Source organism: Opisthocomus hoazin, chromosome 2 (genome assembly GCF_030867145.1).
Source record: "Opisthocomus hoazin isolate bOpiHoa1 chromosome 2, bOpiHoa1.hap1, whole genome shotgun sequence".
Classification (NCBI taxonomy): domain Eukaryota; kingdom Metazoa; phylum Chordata; class Aves; order Opisthocomiformes; family Opisthocomidae; genus Opisthocomus; species Opisthocomus hoazin.
In genome coordinates, this window is record NC_134415.1 from 17,838,674 (window position 1) to 17,860,160 (window position 21,487).

At 50.5% G+C, this 21,487-nt stretch overlaps 1 protein-coding gene across 4 annotated transcripts in view; it reads right to left on the reverse strand.

Annotated features, from left to right (window-relative positions):
- Positions 1-11,281: 11,281 nt before the first annotated feature.
- Positions 11,282-21,487, reverse strand: part of MDGA1 (MAM domain containing glycosylphosphatidylinositol anchor 1) — a 145,971-nt gene continuing 135,765 nt past the window's right edge. For all 4 annotated transcript variants that reach the window (XM_075445710.1, XM_075445701.1, XM_075445691.1 and 1 more), the window contains 3 exons: positions 14,719-14,849; positions 13,638-13,746; positions 11,282-12,308 (listed from right to left, as the gene is read on the reverse strand). In XM_075445710.1, the coding sequence (XP_075301825.1) occupies positions 12,217-12,308; positions 13,638-13,746; positions 14,719-14,849 (332 nt within the window). In that variant the 3' untranslated portion in view covers positions 11,282-12,216. The remainder of the gene's footprint in view (positions 12,309-13,637; positions 13,747-14,718; positions 14,850-21,487) is intronic.

A 21,487-nucleotide genomic window follows, 5' to 3' on the forward strand; every position in this document is an offset into this window, starting at 1 on the left:
AGTGGGAAATAGCCTCTGCTCAGCACCAGGTACCTGGGCAGCCCTGCACGGGACGATGAGCCTGCCAACAAGGCAGGCATCACCGTGTGTGATGGTACAAAGCCAGCATTCCCACGCTCAGCCAGCCTGGAGCCTGCAGAAGTGCGGTGAAGCATCCCTGGGTATCTGCCTTACGGTCCTCTTCTTAATGACCGTACAACTAGAGTTTCTGCAGGTTTCATGTGAAGGGCTGCACTCACTTGAGCATGCAGTCAATAGTCCTTTCGATCTTCATCACTCACTGTCTGGCTCCAGGTTTTATTTATAGCACAGCATCAAATCACCGAGCCAAAGACAAAAACGGCTCGCTCCCTTGTGGCCTTTTTGGTGGGCATTCCCAGCAGCAGAGCTTTAACAAAATTATCATTGCTTCTGCCTTTGGAGGTGATATTGCTGTCTGCAGTGCCTGCAGCAGGGGCTGAGCCGTCGCGGTGCAATCAATAGCACGGAGCACCTCGCAGGAACAGCCTGGACCTCAGTCTACTTTCTAATCCGCTGGCACATCCTCTTCTCCCTCGGGGAAGAACAGCAACATAAAGCCCAGGAATGTATTAGCCTGTAGGTTGTGGGAATGACTGCAGGTGGGATGCAAGGCATAGACACAAAGTAAAGAGGAGGTCTGGGTTATCAGAGGTAATTCTCAGTGGTGGTGCCCTGCTTGTGAGAGCCGGAGCCCATGCTTCTAAAGTATGTATCATTTTGTAGCTGACAACACACCGAAAGATGTTAAGTGCCTCTGCAAACCAGACCCGAGTGTTGGGACATCTAGAACGGGTGGAATTAACCATTAGTGACAAAAATACAAAAGATCAGTGGCTGGAGCAGACTCCAGCTCTCTGGCTGATATTTAACAACCTTACATGCTCCTTCTCTGGCTGCGCCCCCGCCCCATTTACCTCCCTATCTGAAGCTCAGAAACGAAGCCAGGTTCCTGCAGACAGCAGCCTGCTTTCCTGCCCAGCCCCTGTGCATCCCCAGAGCCCTTCTGGAGCGTGTGCTAAAGGAGGGGGGCCCTGAGGAGCTGTCATGGCAGAGCTGGACTCGGCGTCTAACGTGCATGACAAGAGTGAGCTGAACTGGTGCGGCGGTGAGAGACAAACTCTATGTGCATGCATATATAGGTGTATATATGTATATTACATACACATGTATATATGTATTTGTTTAATAGTACTTTCCATCTTTAAGATCTGAAGCTCCACAGTAATTCCAGTATCCAGCTCCCTCCACTCCCATCTGGAGCAGTTATTTTTCATTATGTAAGAGAAAAAAGTAAGGAAGAATTTACTAGGCATAATTACTTTCCCCTGAGGGAACCAGCCACCCGCTTTGCCAGTAGGTTTCACAACTCCTTGCCATGAACGAAGCATAGGAGGCACAAATACTGGGTTGTCTTGAAGGACCCTTCTGCATTGCTTTGAGCCCTATCTCCAGCTTTCTCCAGGCAGCCCAAGATGCCACTGACTCAGCATCCTTAAAACCAGCAGAAGTGGAGGGAGTGGCTGCAGCTTATGTCATCCACTGGCCCAAAGTCAGGGCAGGTACCTGGGTGCAGCTTCAATGTTTTAGCATCTGTGGAGCCTCAGCCAACAGTTGCAGCTTGTGGTATGTAAAACAAAACTATGTTTGCCTCGCACATCCAGCTCTCTTAAGTATTACTCTAATCGCAGTGCTGGGTTGTGGCAATTTTTACTTAGGCTCTAGCTGGGTAGCCCTGCAGATCTCATGGCAGAGAGAAGGCACCTTCAACCAAGAACATCTTAGGCATCATGTGGGCCATGGCTGACATTGTCCATTCCCTGATGGGTGTTTGGAGTAGCTGGGCCCCTGCTGGAGGCCCTGGGGTGGAGGGGAGTACCAGCACAAGGGGACCTGGTGCAACATGGACAGCCCATGGCTGCTGGCGTGTTTTGCACCTACTAGTTTTGGAGCTGCTCCCTGATCTCCTCTCCTTGTGGTAGAGGCCAAGAGCAAGGGACAGAAGAGGACCAGCTTTGCTTAGCGGCAGCAGGGACCAGCAGCCGCAATGGCTGCAGGCCTGGGGTGGGAAGGAGAGGTTTGGGAAAGGCGGCAGCAATGCTGGGTAAAGGCACATCAGGGGAGGGCTCTGCGCTGCCCACCGCCGGCTCCCTTCACAAGGCTCCCCCAGCACTAACCACCCAAACCTGCCCATGCCCAGCCACCGTGGTGGGGTCTGAGCAAAAATCCCCAGGGACCTAACCAGACATTTGGGGAAGACCCGAGGGTCAAACACTGCCGTTGTGCCTCCGTGTTAGGCAGCAATACCAGCTCCTCCCTCACCAGCCACTGTGAGCACAAACTGCGGGCTGCAGCTCGTCACCCCGACCCGGCACAGAGGGACACGCAGGCTCACCCACTCGAGTACTGCAGCTTTATTTGAGGGAAACAATCCACGTTGAGAGTCTATAGGTTACATGGCGGCTGCGTCAGGGTTGGGAGGGGGGTAGATGAGGCAATGCTTATAAAACATCTCACCCTGTTTAAAAGGTTCAGTTCGGTCCCTTTGTGTTTTGTGCTTTTAACGTTGTGGGCGGCTTGGTATCATGGTGGTGAGAGGGTCCCAGCTCCGCTCCATGATGGTGACAGCACCCTATGAGACGTGGAGCCGGACGGGACAAGATGTGGTGGAGATGAGGGAGACGGGTGGAGAATGGGGCTCTGTCCCAGGGTCCCCACCCAGGATACTGACGGGAAAGGAAACAAAAGACACCAGAGGACCCCCCCATCCTCCATAGTATCCCCAAATACACAGAGTCTGTGTGCAGGTCCTTTTCGGAGGGTGTTTCTAAATGCTTCTGTCAGGTCAATATATACTTTTTACTGGCCTTGGTGACCTGGAAGCACGAGGGTGGCATAGTCCCACTGGCACTGGATCCCACTGAAGCAGTTCACTGTTGGGCCTGAGCTGGTTCTCCCTGCCACTCACAAGCTGAGGACGGGATTTTGGTGTGATCCCCTTCTGTGGGATCCAGAGATGAAGTTTGTTGCTGATCTCTTCAGGCTGGAAATGAAACACTTGGTGAGGATAAGTACCGAGCCGGGGGATGGAGTGAGGAAGCGTGTGAGAAACACTGTCTGATGTTTGCTTCTGACCAAAGACAGGAGGTGCCACTGTTGCTTCCCCATGAGACAGTGGTACATTGGGTAATGGCCCCTTTCTTCCACTATGTGCACTGATACAGGCAGGATAGTTCTGGCTGGGAAAAAAGACCCAAGTAAAACCATGCTGGCACCAAATTTTCCATCCCATCCAGAGATTAGAGATTGTCTCCATGCTGCCAGGCAAGGGCTGTGACCAAATTCACATAGCCATTTGGCTGTAGCATCCACAGCTTTTGGGGAATGTCCTGAGAGATGAATGCATGCTGTGGAGCCCTCCAGGGTGAGATGGTAAATCTAGAAGATCCCAAGAACTGGGAAAACTGGCCAAGTTCATCTGTTTGAAAGCACTGCCACTAAGCCACTTTACTCGGCATTGGTGCCATCAGCTACATCAATGCACTGAGACGCTGCGGATGGGCAGCAGAGAAGGACAAACATCAAGGTTTAACAAGAGGAAAAGGTCACCTCCAGCAAATTCTGAAGAAGTCTTCTTGTCCCAGGATGTCAAATAGCAGGGCCCCCAGGAAAAAACCATATAAATGCACAGGAAAACTCCTTTGCTCCCAGTCTGTAAGCACCTTCCCCCATCGGCATCTGAATTTTCCCAGGGAAACTTCCAGTGCTCACAAGTCTCTCGCTGTTATATCTGTGCGGTACATGCTGCTGCCTCTACAAAAGAGCTGAAATACTGACCCCAGTCAATGCTTGTGGCATTTCAAAGACAGAACAAAATTGATTTTCTCCTCTCACCACAATTTAGGTGCTGTCTGAGCTGACCAGGCTGCTACGGCCTCTCCTGGCTGTTGCCCTGTTTATGGATACCCATAGCTGGTTCTCGACAACAAGGCCCAGTGGCACAAGGTGTACCAAATGCCCCCACCTTGGAGGGTGCTAGGGTTGGAGTGTGGACAGTGGGAGAAGGGAAAGGTGGGGACTGGCCGGAGATGCTGCTGCTTCCAAAAGGGGCTGTCGAGTCCTGTCTCCTCCCTGCTGCATTGCTGGCAGCTGCAACACACCCACACCTCAGTTTTCAGCTCTGATCCCTTACAAGCTGCTAAGATAAGTCACTCTGAGGGTGATGGAGCACTGGAACAGGCTGCCCAGGGAGGTTGTGGAGTCTCCTTCTCTGGAGATATTCAAGACCCGCCTGGACAAGGTCCTGTGCAGCCTGCTGTAGGTGACCCTGCTTCGGCAGGGGGGTTGGACTAGATGACCCACAGAGGTCCCTTCCAACCCCGAACATTCTGTGATTCTGTGATAAACACCTCTCCAGTGCTGGATGTACCCAGTGCAAGCAACACCTGGAGACAGCTTCAGCTGAGCACTGCATTAAATATCACGGTCACCAGAAGAAAACCAGTTGGTGCCTGCCCACGGAGGCTGCGATCCAGACAGGGAAGTGGGGCTGCGCTTGCTCTGAGTTGGTTTGGGCCCAGCCTGTGCCCTGAGCAGCTGTAACGCTGGGGGCAAAGCAGTCACTGCTCACCCACAGTGGCCGAGCAGGACTGCTGACACCTGGCATGTTCCAGCTCCTGCCCAGGGCCTGCCTTTGCTGATTACCTGAGGCATACCACAGTTATGCAAGTTTTGAACATCCAGGAGTAACTCTCCATTACAACAGCTGGGTTTTACGCAACTGAAAGCTGCTTCGCTGCCTGAATGGCAGGACCAGAGCCCAGGTCCCTCAGCCAAAGTAGACCTCTGTTGGCTAGCAGCAGCAGCAGCAGCAGGTCTTCTATCTTCCTACAGACTTGGCTGGTAAACAGGACACACACACGCACAGGGTGGTAGAGCAGGCAGGTACCCTCCACTTGTCAAGGACCTGGCTGTTGTAACATAAAGCACAGCGGTGTGAGCTCTGGGTGGTGGCACTGCTGGGGGTACTAGCACTGTGTGAGGGCTCTCCAGCTGCCCCTGTATTATGCTGAGCTTAGGCCACCCTGGGGGTGAAAAATCCCATTGTAAGCCAAGCATTCATAGCCAAATTCCCCTTTAGGACAACAGTTAAGGGAAGCACAAAATTTTGCCTCCTTCCCCAGGAGCAAATGGTTTACAGGCTATCCTAAATCCATATAAAACCTGGATTTACCACAGACCTTCACAGATCTCAACAAATCCCTCTATTAACCCAGCCCTCCCTTTGCAACAGCTGCCAGCAAAGACAGCATCTCTCCCTCTCCCCTTCCCTTGTTCTGTGCCCGGTGCTGGAAAACGCTCACCACGAAAGGCAGCAGAGGGAAAGGCAGCGCTTGTGTTGCTAGGACTCAAGCACTACCTCCCTTTGTAGCTTCCCCGAGAGAGAACCTGTGTGGGTACACTGGATTGCTTGGCTTCTTCATGGACAGAGGTGCTGGGGATTTGGAGCTGGATCAGTACATTTCACTAGTACAGGTCCATCTGGGAAATGTGGTCTAAGGGCTTTTCTTCAGTCTCCATCCCTTAGCGTCTGAGCAGCTGCAGGTGTGAGCCCACTGCCTGCCACAAGTGAAACGAAGGGCAATGCACCGTGGAGCTCAGCTTTCCCCTCTCCTGTTGAAAAATAACACAAACATGCCTTATCCCATTCTCTCAGCCACCCATGGGGCTGCTCTGAGCCCTCTTTTGCCTCTGACAAAGCCAGGATGTGACCCACTCTAGGTCCCTGATGGAGCTAACACAAGCCCTGAAGTGCTTCTGCCTTCCTGCTCCACCACCCCCACCCCCCAGGCAGCCCCACCAGCCTCTCAGGCTGTGCCAGGGCTGGAGGGAGCAAGACAGAGAAGGTGCCAGACCAGATCTAGGCAATGCAGAGTGTAACAAATGCCAGCGGCAGTCACCAGTGGGACCAAGCCCTGCATCCCCAGCAGCCGTATAGCACAGCGACATGGTGAGCCCCGTTAATGTGCTGTTCGTCTCTGGAGCTCTCTCCTTTTGAGGAAGGATGCTTGCTGGCAAAGTAAATGACCGTACACCTTACACCCAGCCCAGGGTCTAGATGACGCTGTTCTTCCATGGGCAAGAAGTGCCCTGGAGACTACAGCTCCCTGAAAGCTTCCTCCTCTCCTTCTCTGGAAAGGCAGATTCAGTGAAGGTGGCCCTGGGCTGCCCTGCAGTACACCTTGGGGTGTGTCTGGTCTCCAGGGATCAAAGGGTTGTCTCTGGCTTCATGTGACCCTACCAGGCTGTAAGTAGCTATCAGAGGACCCCAGAATCCCCCCATGGTGGGCTAGGTAGTGGCAGATGGAGAGACAAACTGGCATGTGTCTTACTTCCACGGGGAGTACTGAAAAACACATATATACCACAGCTACCATTTGGGATGCTGAGTGTACTGGGGCTTTTCAGCTCCCTGCTGGAAACTGCCCGTTATTACCATGGAATGTAAACTGAGTCCTGTTAAAATGCAATTTCCAGAGCTCTCCAGCACTTGTTTTTCTGCAAATGTCTTTCATCTGCATTAAATGCCTTTGCAGGCTGAGCAGGATGAGCAGTTAACAGCAGGGCCAAAGCAAATACAAAGGGTGGCAACACCTGGCTTCCCCTTCAGCCTGCATGGGGTCCTGCTACTGTACGCTTGGTGCCTCTGCAAAGAGGGGTGCACCCACATGGAGGGCAGCCTGGGAAAGAGAAGATGTCAGGGCAGTTTAATGGAGGGACAAAAACTGCTCTCTGCCAAAGCCAGGAGAGTGAGAAGGCCTCTCTTTTGCGCAGGAGACCCTCATAATGCCACTTCTTGTCCTCACTAAAAAGCAGTGTCCTGCTCCCTGGGTGCAAGAGCTGAGCATCGCTCAGCGCTGTGGTACTGTGTCCCACTGCACCCAGCTTACAGCGCAGGGCCCGCGGCGGTGCGTCCCTCCGTGCTGCTGCTGGGCCATCCAAAGGCACCCAGGAGGCGAAGGGGTGCTGCAGCATTTCTGGAGAGGGATGGACACCTGCGTGGCTCTGACAGATGAAGCAGTATGGCCCCGAAGCAGCAACTCCCTGAGCTCTCTGCTTTAAGGCAGAAGACACCATTTACCATATCTAGGAGAGAAAATGCCCTGGTCCATTTCTCTGTCACTGCTTGGGGCAGGTAGGGTCCCCCAGGGCAGCGTGAAGGAGCCGGTGGCTATTCCCACAGGTAAGCACCCGGCCTCAGCCTCGCTGGGAGCTGGGGGCAGCGGGGCTTGCTCCTGCCAGCGCCTTGCACAGGGACAGCTTCATGCTGGAGACAAGGCTCGGGGCAGCAACGGTGCGATGGAGGGATGCTTGCTGCTCCCAGTGACTGACCCTCCCGGGCTGAGAAGCACAGGGCACCAGCTCAAAAGCAGGGTGCTTCTCCTGGCACAGAGCGATAGGGACGGGCTGAGGAGGAGGAATCCAGACCCTGCTCTCCCTTTGGTGCTAAAGCATTTTGTGTCGTTCTGGAGTAGTGCACCCACAGGATTTTGTATAGAAAGAAATTAAACTTCCGTACTTTGAATAGCAATAGGGAATAAAACACAATTTGTATCATGTTTACTACACTCATTCACATATCCATAAATTATTTTTGCAAGCAATTTACCAGCCTAAACATCTGAACCCACCCCTACATTTTCCCTGATTGCCGCCCTATTTCCTGGCACAAGAAATCTGCTTCCCAGAAGAAGGGCTCCATATCGCTGCTGGTGCAGCGGGTCTTCAGGCAGCACACTGCACGGCTCTGCCGGGGCAGCTCTGCACGCGTGCCCATCGCAACACTTCTCTCTAGGATTTTCCGAACCATTTGTGCGCTACGCAAAGTCTTTTGTATAGATGAAACATTTTTTTGACTCCCATACAGTTGGGAAGAGTTGCGATCAGGCATTCCAAATTACTTAACATCAAAGGAAACTTATTAGCTCCATTGCTTTCCAGTGGCTGATCTATGTGGAAGAAAAAGAGTCTATTACTATTACCAGCCAGGAACTGCTTTTCAGAGCAGCGGTAGGAATTCATGTTCATGTTGTCAAAAGCCATGGATTAAAGTCCTGTTGATGACATGTTATTGGGACTTGCACTGAACTGTGGAAAATTATAATTAAAAAAGTATATTTTTCAGAATACAACAAACAACTACAAAAGAAGGTTTCAAATGGAAGTTTCTGTGTAAGCCCCACTTGTAACTACACAGTAGCATTCATTACTTCTAATATCTACAACTTATACCCAGGAGTCTGCACACTCACGTATTTTTTTGTTTTATACCCTGAAAAAAAAAAGAAATTGAGTATATATCGGCTAACACCCACACAGCATTCTTCCTAATGTATTTCTACAACTACCAAGCAGAGGTCTCCTTGTAAATAAAAGCAGTCTCTTAAATTTATATTGCACTTTTCTTCTGCAGAGACTTTCATACTATGTACAAGAGTAATCTCCACCATCACTGAAATGCAGCCACTTCTGGAGCGGGATAAAGCAGCTACTCGATAGGCACAGAGCAACATAAAACATCAGGGAGAGAAACATAATGTACCCAGTTGGGACTTCAACAGATATTTAACAAGACAGTCTGTAATTAAGTTTAAGGACTGTAATTTAGCCAGAACACTGTGAAAAATGTGAGGGGATCTTTAATTGCAAGGGATCAGGAGCATGGCTTTACATCTCACCTGGGATGCATACCACCACAAGGAGAACTGCCCCCTCAAGCATGAGTCTGGGGTAGTAAACCACAAATACCACTGCCCTCAGAGAGGGGGGACACTGCCTCCCCCCAACCCCACCCCGTCATCGCACAGCTTCTCATCCTTGCTGCTGAAGTGCCTCTTTCCTCTGCTGCACTCTCTCAGCACATCTGCCTGGGAAATGAGGTCCTTCTTTCTGACAAGCCGAGGCACTTGGGTTAATGACTTCCCCCCAAACTCACCACCAGCTGCCTTCTAGCCAGAGATAAAGGAGCAGAGGTCTAAGCAGGAAGGGGCTCCCTGAGACTTTTACTGAAGCTGATGGGTCCATGCCTGACAGCAGGAGAAGGCTTCACCTCTGGCTGGGGTGATCTGCTTGCTCTGCCCTGGACCCACTGCCTCTAATGGGCTTCTTTTTCCCCGCACCGTGAGTCAGCTTGGTGACACACTTGCACTTCCCTCACAGGAGCTGGCAGCAGGGCATGGACACCATCCCTGCAGGTGTCCCTTTCTAAAAATGTGGTGCCCCTTCGTTGACAGTTGCCTCACAGATAATGCTTTGTCCGTGATCCTGAACCTTCAGGCTGCACCTGCCCAGCCCCCACAGCACCTCTGCTGCCCACCAAGCATCAGCAAAATGGGCTTGTGCAACCCTGGCTAAGCAGCCAGTGGAAGCCTGTGGAAGCAAGGCCACAAGGGTCTCTGGATCAGAGCCTAGAAGGTGAGATGGTTGCTGTGGGCTATCTCTTACTGATGGGGAAACACTTCTCTCTCCACCTTCTGCCCACCAGAAGCCCCCTGGAATCAGCAACGCAACACAAACGTGTTACTGCTGAAATCAGGAGCCATCATGAAGCACCCAAGGGTTCCTGGAAAGCACCATCACTCTCCTAGGAGTGAAAATGGACTCTTATCAGGGGGAGGTGATGACTTCTGGCCTCCAACAAACATGGAGGAAAGGAACAGCATCAAACTGAACGAGCTCAGCTAAAAGATGATGGTGGGACTGGGTGTGCATGAAAACGGCGACAGCAAGAAGCAGAATCACTTTCGGCACCCACAGCACCCCACACCACTGTGTGGCCCTGGGAGACAGATGCAGGTCTCCCAGTCACACATTCACAGTGATTGAAGTCTAGGCTCTGGAGGGAGGAGAGGAGACAGAAAAGACACAGTCCTCACTCTTCGGAGTGGAGAAAAGCAACAGGAGCAAGGGAGACCTGTATCATCCCTTCTCACCGTCTTGTGAGGCCCCCTGTGGAGGAGGTCCCCTTGTCCCACAGAGCTGATGTCCTTTCTCTCTCCACTGGGGACTGGAGAGCATCACTGCAGATGAACTTCCCTTCCAGGAGCCAGAGAGAGCTGGATTTCAAGACTTCAGACTAGATTTCTTGGGAGCTTTCCCCCTCCATCAGTGGAGGAAATGAGGCACCAGCTGTTGCTGGAAGCCAAGCAATGCAGCAGGCAGCTAATACATTCAGGTGATTTTAGACAAACACAGTTGTCTCAGAGAAGCTGATGTATTCATCCAAAATGGGTAAGGAGCCATGGACACTTGGGGGTTGTGGTGAGAGAGCTTGTTGTACATCTATGGTGCCCCAGATACAGATTTCGGATGGGGTGTCCCTTAGGGGGAAGAGTCCCACTTAGCTGAACTGCCAGAGCTTGGGCTAGTAAACCCCAGTCCACAGTCCTGTGAGGCTGACTCTGCCCTGTGCAAGGGGAGAAGTCATGCCTACTTGCAACAAAGCTATCACAGCTCCCACCTGGCAGACCCTTCTCCTGCAGGGTTCATCTGGAGCTGCATGTACCTCCACCCTGAGGTGGCCAGGCCAGACCTGCTGCAGATCATCAGCAGAGAGAGGCACTAGCTTTACCCTTTCATGATACCAGCAGGAAAAAGGTGAATTTCCTCCATGCCTGTCTGTTCCCCTGTTCCTTGGTGGCAAACGGGGCCACAGCTGAGCACAAGCGCCTCTGCTGGGTCAAGCTTCCTGCCTCCATCCTTCTTGGGCACTTTCCTGCCTGTTCCACCTTCCAGCTCCTCTGCCCACTACTTTGGCAGTGCAAGCTGAGTGTCTGCAAGACTGCACGTGCTGACGGAATTCAGCCACCTCTGCCCCGAGCGGTGATGCTGTTGCTGTACTTCACCCACTCTGCAGCTAACGCACTGCTAAAAGGCCTCAGAAGGTGAGAGGGCAAGATCAGAGCTGCATGAACTGCTAGCTCAGGGGCTGGGTCATGGGCACGGGACATGCTGTCTGGCTGAAGAAGGCTGAGATGCCTGACTCTTCCCATAAACCAAAGAGCTTGAAGTGGGGGAAGTGAGGCAACAGAATAAAAGACCAAAATAAATAGGTAATGAAAGAGGGGCAGAGAAGCAATCCTGGGCTTAGGGCTGAGGCGATTCTTATCCCAGCATTCACAGGGGGAGGCCAATGTGCAACTCCTCCCCCCTTCCCATCCCAACACACCCCACCCCACCCCTCAGCCCCACAGAGACACCTTTCTGCCTGCAGCTCAGACCTTCTCTCACAGTTTCTGCACCCAGCAAGAGGTACTGAGAGAGAGAAAGGCGCTCAGAGGCCAACGCTGCAGCCGGATCCAGCCGGGACTTCTCCACCACTCAGTGTGTTCCATGTGATGGGTCCATTCCTGCTCCATCTTCTTCAGGCTGGCGGGTGAGAAGCACAGAGCGGTGGGGAAAGGCCAAAGCAAACCACACAGGGGGCAATTAAATACATGAGAGCCTGGAAGATGCGTATGGAAGGAGACACTGAAGCACATGCGGTGCGAGGCAAGATGCTCCGGCCACCGGTATGCCGGGAGGCTGCTGCCCCACGGTCGAGGCCGGCGTTACTGCAGGGAGCTGCAGCCGGAGCGGGGCAGCCCCAGCCAGCGGGAGAGCATGGGGAGACAAGGTGAGTACTGTGGTGTATCATCCACTAAGCTGTGGGCTCTGCAGTAAAGAAGGTAACTGTTCTGGTAGAAATTTGTGCTTTAATATATTTTTGTTTGTTTGTTTAAAACAAGTTCCCACTTCCCTGAGGAAGCCCTGTCCGACATTCCCAAGGAAACATGGGGGTGTTTTTTTCCGCCTTCATTTGCTCTTCACATTTCTTCGTTCCTACTTTTTGTCTTTCATTTCTTCTTTTCTGTGTGTTTCTGTTTCTTTCCTTCCTTCCTCTGTCTCTCTCACTCTCTCGTGCACGTGCTTTTAAAAAATTTTTGTCTTCATTTTTAAATTTTGTTCTAGACATTATGACTTTCTCACGGAGTGCTCCAGTTCTGAACCAGATCCCTTTGTGTGGTCATGCCTGTCAGTCTTTGGTAACATATGGACACTTTGGTGTGCCAGTGAGGAGGGGAGGAAGAGGAGCAGAGGTGGCCGAGTAGGAAAGGAGCAGGAATGTCTCAGTCCGAAGACAGGAGCGCTTGCTTGCCATCATCTGAGCAGCACGTAAAGGAAGAAAGTCAATGGGCCACAAAGACAAGGGCTGTGCAGGGCCGGGACACCGCTTCCTGGAAGAGCAACCGCTGCCAGCCAAGAAAAGAAAAGAAGAATTAGTGATGGGATGGATCCAGACCTCATCAAACAAGTCAGTGCATATCAGTGCCGTGGACTGTCCTCCCCCTGCCCAAATCACGAAGCACTTCCCAGATCTATTGGAAGATCTTTCTAGCCTTTCCTGGACATTGTCAAGGCTTCCCAAAATTACTTCTTTTCCAGCTCACGAGAATAGGGTGAATCTTAGTTGCTTTTTCAATCCAGCCCTCCTTTCTTCCCCAGAAGATTCAACTTGGGTCAAAAAAAAGGTTCTGTTTATGTTTTGGTTACAGCATGGCTGTCCTAGGCTGAAACAGACCTCTTACTGCACCTGAATTTTTGAAATTTTTAGGGTGTTTGGACTTTTTTGATGTTTTGTTTCCCCCTTCACCTTTGGAGTTAAGAAAATTGCTGCAAGTGACTCTTCCTCACAAAGGTTTTTTCCTTCAAAAATAAGACAAATTGAATTTTGCTCACAAGTGCCTGGTGGCTCTGCTTTGTGTACTCTGAACATCGGCTCTCTTGCCCACCTGAGGCATGTTATCGAGGGCACAGGCAGGACTAAGGCATGAGGCACATGAGTGATTGCCACCCAAGGGCTAATGCCTACGCACTGCTTATGCACCTTGCTGTGGCTTCAGCCTATGGTGCACCTCAGCGAGAGTGGGGTTGTCTCCATCTCTGCAATGCTAGCACCAGGATGATGTGGATGGACTGGAAAGGGGCTGGTGGGATTTAGCTCAAGCATTTACTGTCAGTATCGGGAGGGAGGTGATATACAGCTCAGGTAGCTTTCTCCCATCCTGCATGTGCAACACCCTGCCTGGCTGTACCTCTCTGCTTAGAGGGCAATGAGAAGCCCAGCCCTCCCTGGCTGCAGATCCCAAAAGGCAGATTTTTTTCCTGGAGAAGGACTGACCTAATGCTGCAGAGGTCATCAGAGCCTGCAGAAGGTCTTTCCTTTTCCAAAGCTCCCATACCTAGGGCTTCCAGGAAATGAGATCTTGCAGAATCCTGTAGCTGCCTGAGGATGACAACCCCAACCCAACATACTGGTCTAGACATCAGCATGCTGTTGTCTTGCAGCAGAGTTCCTACAGGATCTGGTTGTTCCTCTGAGCTCTTGCTAACTCACAACTATAAAGAACAAGTTCAAGAGTCTGACAGACCCTTTTCTAACTTCTGCTGATGAGTCAACCATCTTGTTGAGTCTCACCAACGTGTCAACATGCTCTGAAATTAGCTGTGCATCCCTAGCACATGTATGCATGTATGCATTCCCACCGACTCGTTTTCTTCTGAAGCACGCACACTCTCACCCTTATTCGGTACAATTGGCTTCCTTGGACAGTCCCCCTTTTTCAGAGTGACATCATCAATGGCAATGTCCCCCTCGTAGCTCGTGCCCCGGACACCTTCAAAGATGATCTGCAAGCAGAGCATGGGACAGAGCCCAACGTGAGGCTGCAGTTGTAGAGGACCCTTCCCATGCTGCAGGGCTCTGCAGAGGTGAGCAGGGCACAGACCAGGTCCCCAAGCGAATGATTCCTCTCTGTTTCTCCAGTACTTATAGGATCTGGAGAGCTGGACCCCACTGCTTATGGGAACAACGTCTGTGTGCTGAGTGTCTGCAGAGTAATAAATGAGCATGTAGAGCTCTGCTTTATTAAGTGTGCTGCACTAACAAACCAATTAATACTGAACAGCACTTGCAAGAGTAACTAAATTCTTCATTATTATTTTAAAGTACACAAAATCATGCTGGGCATTTTGCCACAGTGTCACAACTTACCAGCCTGCACAGACTCAACTCTCACAAACAACTCTTACAACAGCTTGTAGTATGTTGGGCAAAAGCATCAGCAATAAAACATCCAGTAACAAAGCAGTCCACTTCCCAGGTACACATAAACATCTTGAGCAGATACGGAGTGCCCAGTTCGTATTCACAAGCTGTCCCACAGTCCTCGATGAGGGGGACAATGGGGATGGGCTCTTGCAGCACACGCTAGAAGAAACCTCTGGTGCTTAAAGTCACTTTACACCAACAGGCCAGCATCCCCCAGCTGCTCAGCACTAGCAAACCTGTCGCACAGACCTGGTATCAGAAGGAGCTCTTTGACAAGCAGTTTCCAGCAATAATCAGAAAATTTATAGTAACAAACTGATGCTTGCACATAGCAAAGTTGTACGTCTTCAGAAAGACGTGGATTTGATTTCTGTTCATCCACCAAGCTCTTGCCTTCCCCAGTGATGCTGGGGGGTGAGAGCTCCCAGTGCCCTCCCAGAGCCCTCCAGCCGCTGTGCCATGGAGGCAGATGTCTGCTGGGAAGCCTCCATGGCCATGGCACATGGACAGGACAGGTGGCAGATGGTTCCTTGGCTGTTGACCTGACCTACCTGGAAGGGCCCGGGTGGGTTGATGGGCACGTGTGCTTGCTGCCACACGTTCCCCCGGTTCCCACTGAGCGACCAGACCTGGGTGTCGATGGCTCGCTTGTTCCGCACACGAACTAGGAGGTTCAAGGAGCCTGTAAGAGAGAAATCAGGTGCTGGAGTGCTGGGGCAGGCAGAGCCAGGTGACCTCTGAAGAGAGTCAGCTTTCTCCTGGGTTGATGGGCAAGTGCTACTGGCAATGTTTCACCCATCTGCGCTGTCCAAGGGAGGGCACAGACCCAGATGAAGACACAGAGGACAGGACGAGGAAGAAGCAGTCTGTAGCATGGCTGGGGTGGCACAAAAAGGGGGTGGCAGAAATGCTAGCTGCAAGTGACCACAGAGGCATCCCATCCAACCTCCTGCTTGAAGCTGTCTCCAGCTCTACATCAGGGCAGTACGGCTTTGCCTGGCCAAGTCTTAAAGTCCTCTGAGGAAATCAGCTTTTCCTAACGTCCAGTAGGAACATCCAGTGCTATCAGTTGTGGCCACTGTTCCCTGTTATAGTCTAATATTACTGACAAAACTTTGCCTCTATTATCTTTGAAATTGCCCTTCAAACAGTTGTGGGCCAAGGGCTGATAACAGCCTCCTCTTTGCCAGACTGAACAAGTCCAGCTGCTTCAATCTCTCTTCTTTCCCTGAACTTCTGGTCCTGGCTCCTGACCATCCTGATGCCCCTCCAGTTGGACCTGCACCAGTTTCTCCTCATCCCACTGGAACTGGGGAGCCCAGGACACGTTTTCCTTGTTCACCACTAACACCTGAGGTATACTATGTGGCTTACAGCACTCTCCCTGCCCTGGCTCTGGCCATCAGCTGCAGAAATAAGACCTGTGTCCCATCGCCATTTGACCTGGAAGCAGCCTTGGAGTGAGCAGCTGGTCTTTGCTGGTGCTGGGTGGCAGTGCCTGTACCGCACTGCCTGTACCGGCCCATCCCCACATTTTCAGAGGAACACAAAGCCCCTGTGAATCAGCACTGACTCCAAAAGGTTTCTTCTGCCATTAAACCAAAACTAAAGCCAACAAATCTAAAAACATTTCCAGTTCTCACTTTGAAAACAGTGTCACAGCCCCTTACCCTCCACTCACAAATGAAACCATCTCAGTTTGTCTTCCTGCAGCATCTTTTTAGTAATCTCCTCAGCTGACTTTTTTTTCCCTTTTTTCTTTCAGTGAAAAAACATTTTTAAACGTTCATTCAAGGCTTCCCTGAAACACTTTTTCTGCTGTATTTTTTTCAAATTTAGCTGGCAAACCAAAGAATCAATCACAACTCTGGTCACACTGTTGCTCATCAGTGTTTCTGGTTTCCATACACAGACATAATACACCTGAGAGCAGAGAGGCAATAATAACTCTTACTTATATGTCCATAGTCTGTCTGTGCTTGGAATGCTGCATTCCTACCCATGTACGTCCTTCTGAGAGCCAGCAGCAAGAGGTCAGAGGAAAAGACAGGGAAAGAGAGTTTCCTCTATAACCTCCCTCCTACATGATCCCCTGAAATTCTTCATTCTTGGCACACCAGCTTTGGGGGCACTGTGTGAAGGACACGGACCTGGAAGTACCCCTATCGAGTGTCTGGCTGTCAGAAAGTGACAGATACATCACAGGGAGTTCAGAGATGCATAATAAAGATGATGAAATGTTTAGATTCTGAGTGGCTGACATAAGAAAAGGTTAAAAGAATGAAATATGTGTATAATTTAGTCAACTAAGGATAGAGGGGTATATTATTGCCTGGAAATATCCAGAAGCATTAGCACTAAGGCTAGCTGAGAAAACTAGATGAAGGCCTGATGGGATAGGGAGAGAGTATCCAGTTCCCTTCCTCCATGGTACCCAGGTGGGGATGCACACCACAAACTAAGATGAGGAGTGAAATAACTTGTTTCCCTCTCTCTTGAGACCAGCTGGCACTGCACAGCCTTGGGGAGACAGAGGTAAGCAAGTGGGATCTTTCCCCTGGAAACACAGAGCCAAGGATGAGAGAAGTCACTACGGGAACCTCTGGCAAAATCAGCAAATCTGGAAAAATCTGGAAAAATGAGGGACAGTCTCTCTGGGAAGGATACCTAGTCCTCAAGGAGGCCCTTGGCCAAATTGATGGCCCACGCAGGAGCTACATAACCCCATAGATCAATGTCAACAGGAGCGTGTTCAGACCAGCTAATTACAGACGCCAAAGCCGGTGAGGTGAGGTATTGAAAGCGAATGAAGAATTAATATGAAGCTGCTAGCAAGCAAGGATTAAAACCAACTGCTGTCTATTCTACCCTTATTTGGGGACTTGCAGCTAGGATCTGTCACACAAGAGCCTGCCTGAGCAGCCAGCACTGGGACAAATCAGGCGGCAAATGAACTTTGATGCTCCAGGAAAAAAGTGAGGGCAAGATAGAAGGGGACCCAGTGAAGCATCTGGAATGCAAATTAGTGGCCCCAAAACACTGGCTGTGAAAGCCTGGCCTAAACCCAAACCAAGTCTGAGTATATTCTGGCTGACAGCTCTGTGTCCTTGCAGCACCAGGAAAAAAAGTTTCAACCTTTTCGCCCCCAAATTCCCTAACAGAACAACACTGACTATGAACAAGCATTCTTCAAAAGGTTTGCAATTGGAAAGGAAGCTCCCTTATCTGCCCACAATATGCAGTGTTTCACCACCCCTGACTAGACATGGAAAACCAAAGGTCAAAACAGTTGAACAGCATGCCCATGACTGTCTTACAAATCAGTCAGAACTGCAAAGGGAGAGAGATCTCATAGCCCCACCTGCAATCCCTGCTAAGTTTCCCAGCCTCCCCAAGGCTAGGAAAAAACCACACCACTCCCCTTTTCCAGTAGTGCTGTCACTGGGAATGTGCTTCTGGGAGGCATGGCAGACTCCAGGATTTCAAACTAAACAGTGATGAAGCCTCTAGCCCATATGAACTGGGTCCACAGTGTTGCAGATGTTAAAAGATTGTGCAGGTCTTCTGCTTTATTCCTTTCTGTCATGTGTCAGTCTGCCACAGGCTGTCAGTCAAGTTTAACGGCATGAAGCCTGTGATGGATGTAAAACGTTGCAGTCCTGGACTACAGAAAGCTCCAAGTCATCTTTCCAGTTGCTCAGGGCTCCTTTATCTCCTTTTTTCAGTCTGGCCCCGAAAGCCAACTGTGTGATGGAACAAGTCCTGCAGGGCTTTGTGTTTTCCAAAGGAAAGCTTTGGGTTCAGCCCACTGCCCTATAATCAAACGTTGCTCAAGAATCCCATTTACAGTCATGAAAATCCATAGATGAAGTCTCAGGCTAAAAAGGCAGGTGGAGCTTGTGTAGATATTGACATCTGTAGCTCCTGACCTTTGGTGAATTCACACCTGCCCACACCCACCTCCATGCAATCCAGCAATACCCATCTCATGCCCTACTAGCTACCTTCACTCCCTGTGTAGCTTTTAGCATGTCACACAAGTTCAGACCAAACCAGCCACCTGATGCTTGCAAAGTGCCCCTCCTAGAGCACAGGCTCCAAGCCCACTTCGCAGGAGGCAGCCAATGCACGGTCCGTGCACCTGTGGGGTGTGAGGAGCGCACTCACAGCTGTGAACTGACTCACCACGTGGTCCTTAGCAAACCGCTTTTACCTACTTTTATCTGCTGACGTGATACAATGATGATAATCAAGAAGCATAATAACATGCACTCACTTAGAAGGGAACTCAGAAACACAGAAAACATTTTAAAAGACTTGAGCAAGAAGACACTAGGGAATGGAAGTGCCTGAGCTCTGCTGCGTTTCCAGTGGTCACAAACTGAAGAAGAATCAAAGTGCGGCCTGCTCTCCAACCCCCATGTCTCCATCAGTGGAGTTGTGAAAGGCCCATCTGGGATGTTCTCCAGTGCCAGCTGTTGCAGCTATCCCTTTTGCCTGGTTTTATACTACAGTTTTGCCCAGTTTCCTGTATTGGAGTCCAAATCCAGCTGGCCAGTTTTTTTACCTATTTCTGTCATTGTCAACCCTTCCTCATCTCCCCCATCAGATGTGTCTGGCATTTTCTAAGGGCACCTGCTGGTGAGGCACACACAAAGACTGGCCATCTATCTACTGCTAAATCTCTCCAGCTAACCAGAGACAGGCAAACAGAAGGGAAATCCCAGGACACCGGCAATCCTGTTGTTACCTCTCCCCATACAAGGCAATCTTTGCATTTGTCTTGTAATCTGTATTATTCCTTCTTCCCAATCAAAAGGGAGAATAAAGGCCAGTGACAAGTGATGAGGAATCAATTACAGGGAGAGTGAGCCGTACCTTCTGCTGGCTGCCTTTAAGACCAGAGCTGGCATTTCAAAAGAGTGGCACTCACATAAAAGAGCACCAGCTGGCTGCCAGATAGAGTAGCCCAAGGGATGCCTTTAAATGTTACCTTCTCAGGACAAGAAAAGATCTTCTCTCAGTTTCCACGGGATGGGGACTTCACTGTCGCACTGAATAGCAGCGTAGATCCAGAAGAGCCATGGGCACAGTCCATGTGGGATGGCAGAGAAGGCAGAGGATTCCTCAAGAGCTGGGGGGGGGAATGCAGGTCGATGGGGTGGGGAAAGGCTGCTGCCTGCCGAGGTTGAGGCACAGCTCAGTTTACAAGGCTCAGATGCAGAGCAGGCAGCCAGAGCTGCTAGGAAGCAAAGGGAGGACGACGCTGCGCGCTGAGGGACAGGGTGCTGTGCCAAGCGCAGCTGAGCTCCGTGGGATGGGAAGCGAAGGCTGTCGGGATCCACAGCCTGGAGCTGGGCTGGCCGTGGATCTCGTGCACTGCCTGGTCTCCCTGCGACTCCCCACTGCTCTCCTGCAGGATCCCCGCTCTGGCATGGGGCGATATCAGGAGATCAACTATCCACGAGAAATCCTGGCTGCAGCCCCAGTTCAGGTTTGGCACCCAACTGGGAATCCAGGGCTGAAAGCCCCTGTGGAAATTCCTGTGGTGTTTCAACTGCAGGCAAGACACATTGAGATAAGAAGAAAAAAACGGATGCTTGGCAGGAGATGTCCAGTGGATAGAAAGAGATACACAGTATGGAGAGGACTCAGACCTTGTACAGCCTGGCAGAGTCATGTGCAGACCCAATACCAGGGCCAGAACCAGGCCAGGGAGAAAAGAGCCCTTACCTTTCTAACAGGTGGTCTGGGCACTTCCTTAAGTGTGGTTTAGTGTAACACCACTGATCACAAACTAAAAGCCCAAAGCTTTGTGCAGGCAAATCCCCGGAGTGAATGACAGTCCCCAGAAAGAATCTATTACTGTTCATAATCCCCGCAGCAGACACAGGTCTCTCTCCCTCTCTCGTTTAAATGGATGCTAATGAATAGCAGTCAGTGTCAGGCTGGTGTTCTCAGTTACAGTGCTCTGAGAAGGAAGCAGAGGGTGGAAAAATAATCATAGCACAGATAGAGATGGAGAAATAATATCAGCTTGTACTGAGTCATAATTTCTAGGAATGTAAGCTGTCTTCATGCCATGATGGGATGCATTTACTCTTTCACAGTCTCTAATGATGCTTCATACATTAACATATGCAGATTACGACCATTAAAGCCTGTCAGCTGCTTTCCACTCCTGATGACACAGATCTTTACCTCTACATGTCTTTAACTGATCCCAGCTTGGTGTGCAGGGTTCCCTCTGTCCAGTCACAGGGTCACTATACAGACCCCTTCCTGCAGCCACCGCTTCACTAACTTCAGAGCGGGAGGGTTCACAGAGCTCATCAACAGTGAGAAAATGGAGTTTTGGTCAGAATTTGGAAAGCACCACTATCCCACCTCTACTCACGAGACATTCGCTTTGGCTTCAGAGGGGCACTGAGCATGTTCAGTGCTGTGCCACAGACTGGCTAATTGCTATGGGACATTCTCTTGCTGCTTGATTGTAGTGAGAGGGATCAGGGGAATCAAAGCCTCCAGTTCCCTGCTGTGCCTGGGACTTTCTGGGGATATAAACAGCAATATGTTAAGTTTTGATTGGCAATGTTTCCCCTACAGTAAACCTGTGAAAATTACTTATATCTGGCTACAGGGAATTTTCTTTGGATTTTACTGTGGATTTAAAAAATCAAAGAAACAAGCACATATCCACCCCTGACCTCCTAAACCACCATCAAATGAGGATGGGCTTGAAGCAATATCCCCTGACATGGCAAAGCCAATTGCACAGATTGATCTATGATTCATCACTAGCTGACCTGTCTGGCATGCATATGAATTTTGGGATGGAGAGAATGGACCAGCAGAGAAGCAGCAACACTGCACTGTAAAGAGGTAAAGTGGATGCGTGGCTGGACCCCTGGGGGGGGACATGCTGAATGGAGGGGACTTGGGGTATTCCAGCGGTGGGGTAGATGCAATGGTACTGTCATCTCTGCCTTGTGATGAGGAATGCGAGTGGTAGTAGGAGGAAGGCAGGCAAACTACAGCTACAGTTCCTTCTCTCCAGCATATCCCCACCTGTCTGTGTACATAGACTGCAGATGGTGATATGGTAGGAGCAGACTCACAATGGAGTTATGTTTGAGCTCCTTTGCTCATTTGATCCACGGTCTAATTAGAGAAAGTGTTGGCATAGAAAGATGAATGATACAAGACTTCCATCTTTGATGCTGTGTGTGTGGAACAAAATCCTTCCACCGCTTTTCATGGAAAATTCCCTCAGAGGTTGTTTGTGACCAGTAACAGGCTTTCCATGCATGGACAACAGGA